Source organism: Austrofundulus limnaeus, unplaced genomic scaffold (genome assembly GCF_001266775.1).
Source record: "Austrofundulus limnaeus strain Quisiro unplaced genomic scaffold, Austrofundulus_limnaeus-1.0 Scaffold263, whole genome shotgun sequence".
NCBI lineage: Eukaryota > Metazoa > Chordata > Actinopteri > Cyprinodontiformes > Rivulidae > Austrofundulus > Austrofundulus limnaeus.
Window position 1 is genome coordinate 129,775 of NW_013952665.1, and position 6,000 is coordinate 135,774.

The following is a 6,000-nucleotide window of genomic DNA, read 5'->3' on the forward strand; positions in this document are numbered from 1 at the left end:
TTGGAGGGAGTTGAAAGTCCGTGTTGCCCGTCCACAGCCCCAAAACATCACTGCTCTAGAGGAGATCTGCATGGAGGAATGGGCCAACATACCAGCAACAGTGTGTGCCAACCTTGTGAAGACTTACAGAAAACGTTTGACCTCTGTCATTGCCAACAAAGGATATACAACAAAGTATTGAGATGAACTTTTGTTATTGACCAAATACTTATTTTCCACCATTATTTGCAAAAAAATTCTTTAAGTCAGACAAAAGGATTTTCTCAAATTTTTTTTCACATTTTGTCTCTCATAGTTGAGGTCTACCTATGATGTCAATTACAGGCCTCTCTCATCTTTTTAAGTGGGAGAACTTGCACAATTGGTGACTGACTAAATACTTATTTTCCCCACTGTATAGGCTAACATTTTTTAACTATTGATTGTTACTCAAAATTCATAGATTAATCAAACAGTTACAAGTTGTTTTTTATGTAAATGCAGCCAAATAAAGATTCAAACAATGGTCCAACCACTTCATTTTAGACATAAAATAAAGTCCTTATGCAATATTGACATTTCTGCACTAAAAAAATTCAATTGCAGCAAAAGTAAATAAATAAATAAATAAATAAATAAATAAATAAATAAATAAATAAATAAATAAATAAATAAATAAATAAATAAATAAATAAATAAATAAAACACTTTAGGTGAAATTTGTGTTTGGTGGACAATTTATTTGTTGTAACAAGGCTTCTTGGCTTATATCAATTATAATTATAAATGATGATATATGGTATTTGATTATAAATCTTAAACCAGGCACCTGATAAACAGCACCTGAGAGTACCAGAAGCTCAAAACAAGAGTCAATAGCAACAGCAAAAGCTGTTGGCAGAAAAGATATGGAAGTATTTTCATGTGTGCAACCCACAAACTCAGTGCTACTGCTCATCCCACAAATGCATGCTCCTTAAAAATGTGGCACCATTTAAAAAGGACATTAAAAGGCTTTCCAACGGTTTAAAACTGTGAAAACAATGGAATAATTTTTTTTGAAATATGAATAGCTAAAACCTGAATTATATAAAGATGTGTTGTATTTTGTAAAATGTTATGCTTGCATGTATGTACAAACAAACACTGCAGTTAAATTCTTGTATTTCTTTTTCCCTGGACACTTTACTCTAGCTCTGTACTTCCTTTGGTTTTTAATGAGATGACCAGGACTATGATAACACAATATACTGAGTTTCAACTCAATGTTAACGTCATTAACACGAGGAGAAGGGCCGGTTGGTTTTACAAGCTCAGCAGAGGAAACACTAAGGCAGAGTGCACTAATTAGCTGCTATCATGTGGCTTTCACAGGACCCCTCCAATGGTCAATTCAATTACTCCATATAACAGGAGAGGATGAATCAAGGGGCTATATGAAAGAAAGAAAAAAGCTGTGCAGAAAGGAAAGGTGAGGCAAGAAAGAATAGAAATGACTCGGGTCCTGCTCACTCTTTGCTATCTGAACCTTCTTATCTGCCCTTGTGCCCCTGAGCCCACCACATTTCATCCCTAATGAACAGCGCCATAAAAAGAGCGAGTTCGATTTCTCTCTTCTTTCTATCTCTTGGGTTCTGTCCCTCTTCTCTGCGAGGTATCAGTCCATCATTTGGTGTGCGGGGCCGCAGCATCCGATCTGCAGATCTCCTTCACATTAAGGATCCTATTAGATAGAGAACCCTAAAAGGTAATTGGATTTCCCCCTAGTTATCTTCATCTCTGTTTCACCCTAAGCCCACTGTAATAACTTACTCTCAGGGCCAAAGATAACTCAATTCTGCTCTACAGAGAGCCTGGCGAGAGTGTGAGTGAGAAACAGAGAGAGACAGCGAGAGGGGAAAAGCATATGTTTTGTCTCTGAGGGAAACCAGTATCTAAATCAAAAGGCCCCTCTATCAACGCCTTCTAAGATATGAAATCTGACAAGAAAGAAACATAAATTTGCTTTAATATTTTGAATTATTTCCATTTTAGGGGATAGTTGAAATTTGTTGCTTTGTTTGCAGATCATGCTGTGCACATCTTCCTTACTTCAGGAGCATCAATGACATCAAAAATGTGACATTGTGGTGGCCTGTGTAGTTTCTTTTTTTTCCCCCAACAATAACAATAATAAACTCTCGTTCTTCACTGTAGTAGAACGATATTTTAAAACCAGGACATGGATGAAATTTTCTTTTTCAAAACCTTCCAGCCTCTACCCCCTGAGGTGGGGGGTGGGGGGGGGGTGTTTCATTGGCCTGTTATTTTTATTGTGGCAGTGCAAAATGAAACCGTTGGCTTCAGCAGCCTCAAACGGAGCTTGTATGGAGGCAAAAATCAATACAGCAATATCAGAGCAAGACTTATCAGAGGCTCACTTCTTCTCAGAGGTCACAGAGGAGCAACTGCATTTAAGTGAGGAATTCAATTGTGAAACATAGTTTGGGACGTGCGGTGCTCGATATCTGATTAGGAAGGAAACACTGAAAAGGTAGGCGGAGGTAAAAAGTTACAACCCTGAGGTACAAAAGTAAAGGGGAAAATGTTGACCTTCCCTCTGGTTGTACGTTTGCACGTCACAAAGTAACAGTAAATGCAAACTGTGATTTGTGTGATGAGGATGACCCTCAGCCACAACCACACCAACATTTAGCTCAACATCTGTAAAATGAACTGAGCCAGAGGTGCTTTTGTGTTTGCTAAGAATGTTTAGCTGCGATTGCCACCTTTAATTGGGTTGACTTTAAAGTTAATGTATATTCAGTGATCCTTATTTGAGGATTTAACTAAAACTGTGATTCAGGAAATATTTCGCTAACAGAAAGACAAGAAATTGCATGATTTGTATAATAAACACATTTCAGCAGTGTTTATGTTGAAGGGACAGATTACAAACTGCAAATGGCTGAAACCTGAAGCAGAGTGAATAAAAATAAAATATAAGGAGCCTATACAAAAAATAAATACTACTAATAATAGAGATTTGTAAATTTCCTTCCAACAGTCATTTTTAAATCTTGTGGAGTAAAATCATTGTTTTTTTACAGTAAGGTGGGTGAGGTGTGATGGGTTTACACAAAGTCAGTCCTCTCAGGTCTGTCTCCATCTTTTAGTACTGGCAAGTTTCAGAGAACTGAGTGAGGGAGCGATAAAAAGGAGGAGGATGCTGCTGTATCCTTGTCACCATCAAAATACACCCCCACTGGGAGTATAATGGACATGATCTCAGCAGGACAGGAAATCATCTTGGTGAGATCTAGAAAGCAGAGGACAGAGGGGTAGCAACGTTTGAGCGGGAAGAGAGCAGCACGTGGCGGTGCTGGTGTCGGAACAGAGCTGGTCCAGCAGCTGCCAGCGAAATGGCAGCATTTGTAACAACTGGCAGGAGGAAGAGGAGAAGTGTTTTTTTTTTTTTGTTTTTTTTTTTGGTGGGGGGGCAAGTCTGCAGATCGAGCAAGAGGTGCAAGGACAAATAAACACTACACAGTGGTTGGTGACATGTGGCACACATGATCACCACAGACAAATAATACAGTTTTTTTCCCCCCACAAAATTTATTTTGCAAACTTTATTCTTATTTATTTCTTTCTATGTCACAAACATCTGATCAAATGTGCTGATTTACCTGCAAAAAATATTGGTTTTATTACTTTTACATTCAATATTTATTCTGATCTTTTAATTCACTTTCCTGGCGTAGCTATAATTACCAATCTGAATTACTGTATTAACTTACCTCAAATTCTGCATGTTTATGTATGTCTTCAGCCCTCTGTCTGCTCAGGATGAATTCAGCTTCATTAGCAACACGAACCAGATGGTCCTTCATGGTGTGACTGAGAAGCCTGGGGAGAATAGGAAATAGCCATCAGGAATATGTATAAGTAGGTTTGATTACTCACATTTTTAAAGTAAAAAACTACAAGTGTTACTATCTGTAGTGAGAGAGGAAAATCATCTCATAATGATCAAGTAATCCTGTGCTTTTTAGTTTTAAAAGCATGGCAACAACCTGAAAAAAACAACAACAACCATTTAACATCCATAAAACGGTAATAAAAGCAGCATGCAGAATGAGCAGAAAATCTCATTTGGAAACCAACCTAAACCAGATTTGTCTTGGGTTCAGGTGCTAATTGATTTGTTAACCGTATGCATCTGACAAGAGCGAGGACCTCTGCCCATGTTACTACATATGCAGTCCACCTCCCCTGCTCTTATCAGCGTTGATGAAACACGCATGTTATGTGTGTTTGCACGCAGGTCAGGGAAGCCTCTCTACAGGCTGGCAGATCAGAGCCGTGTAAAGTGGAACAATAAAAGAGCACGGGACTGGGAGGAGAGGTGGAGGGCAGGCGCTTTGAGCAGGCTGCAGCTGGAGGTGGGAAGAGAGTTCAGCTGCTTGAGGACGACTGTAACCTAAGCCTGCTGTTTCAGCACAGTGCGGCAGGGGAGCGGAGGCGCTGGGGCCTCTTCAACCTCCGTGACTCTGTTCAGACCTCGCTATCAATAACCCAACAACTGACCTTCTTTATGGACCTCCGTTCTGATGATTGCACATGTGGATACCGGCTAAAGCTGGGTTAACCTAGAAAAAAACTGCCTAAAATTCAAGATAGCCATCAGCAAAACCTATTACAGATCAATTATTCACGGTTAACCTACAATGTGGGTGAACAGATGATTATTTTTTGAGTCTTTCTTAATTATTAAAACTAAATTAATAAATTGTTTGAAAAGCATAAACCTTTTTATTGCCCCCACATGACATTTTGCGACTGCAATTATGTTTTGTAAGTTTAAAAGGTGAAATATGTGTTTTGGTATCTTTAAAATGTAAATGTTATTCCTCCAAACAGTGAAGTTGACAATAAACGTGACTGAAACACTGAAAAATTCATGTAGATGACTGCAGGTATCAGATATTAGCTGGATTTATCACTGACACCATTGTCTATCTCAAACGACTGAATAAAAGCATCAAAAATGTATCTTTTACATTGTTTTGTAAAAGATGAGTCCAGTCCAAAAATGGCTTTGTGGTCCACAGAAATGTTTCTCTATTCATCTTATACAGTATTTCCTGTTAAATGTGTCTTTGTGCTCTCCCGTATTGCAGTATTGCTGATGTACAAAATTCCCTGCTTCATGAAATATGCAAACATGGCAAACAAATGAACAATGCACAAAAGTTTAGAAATATTTAAAAAGAAAAAAACAGTTTATTTTGTTAACAATTAAAAAAACAAACTTAGTTTTAAAATGTTTAATTAAGCTGAAATATGCAATTTATAAGCTTAAGAAATCTAGAACTAATTAGGACCTATTTATTGTTTTGTTTTTTATGACTACTCCCTACTAAATTTGCATTTTCCGTTAAGCAACCTTCAGCATTAATCACTAGTTAAGATGAAATAACAGCCAACTCTTTAAATCCCTCTTAAAAACACGTCAAAGGATTACACTGCTAATCCAGTTAGTACTACAAGGATTTAACACCTGCCGATTATAAAAATCTGTGGCTCAGTAGAGATTAGTGTGACCATCTAAGGTAGACACTGATAAAAGTAGGATTGTGGGAAAAAATAAAAATAAAAAAACAAAGAACCTGTGCGATAAATAGCAAAAGCCAAAGAAAATTATTACAAATGGATAAAGGCTCAGTCAGAAAGGCATAAACTGACAGATGGACAGAGAGAAATCAAGAGTGATTTCCTCCGGTGTCACAGAGGAACCAGCAATCAGAGCTCCTGTCACCTTCTGCCTAACCTCGCTCCTTCTCCCAAATCCCTGTGGGATGAGCAGGTATTGAATGGAGCCTTGAACTCACAGGTCCTCCGTCCTCACTCTCACTCCCAAACCTCTCCACTCTCCTCCATCATTGATTGTTGCTCAGAATCTTGAATAGCCACACCATCACGGGGTGGCCCTGGGGATCTTATGAGGCCTGAGTGTGTGTGTGTGTGTGTGTGTGTGTG

At 38.4% G+C, this 6,000-nt stretch overlaps 1 protein-coding gene across 1 annotated transcript in view; it reads right to left on the reverse strand.

Annotated features, from left to right (window-relative positions):
- lrba (LPS-responsive vesicle trafficking, beach and anchor containing) overlaps positions 1 to 6,000 on the reverse strand; it is a 121,318-nt gene that overhangs the window by 31,064 nt on the left and 84,254 nt on the right. Inside the window, exon 35 of the mRNA XM_014020673.1 lies at positions 3,759 to 3,867. Within this exon, the coding sequence (XP_013876127.1) occupies positions 3,759 to 3,867 (109 nt within the window). The remainder of the gene's footprint in view (positions 1 to 3,758; positions 3,868 to 6,000) is intronic.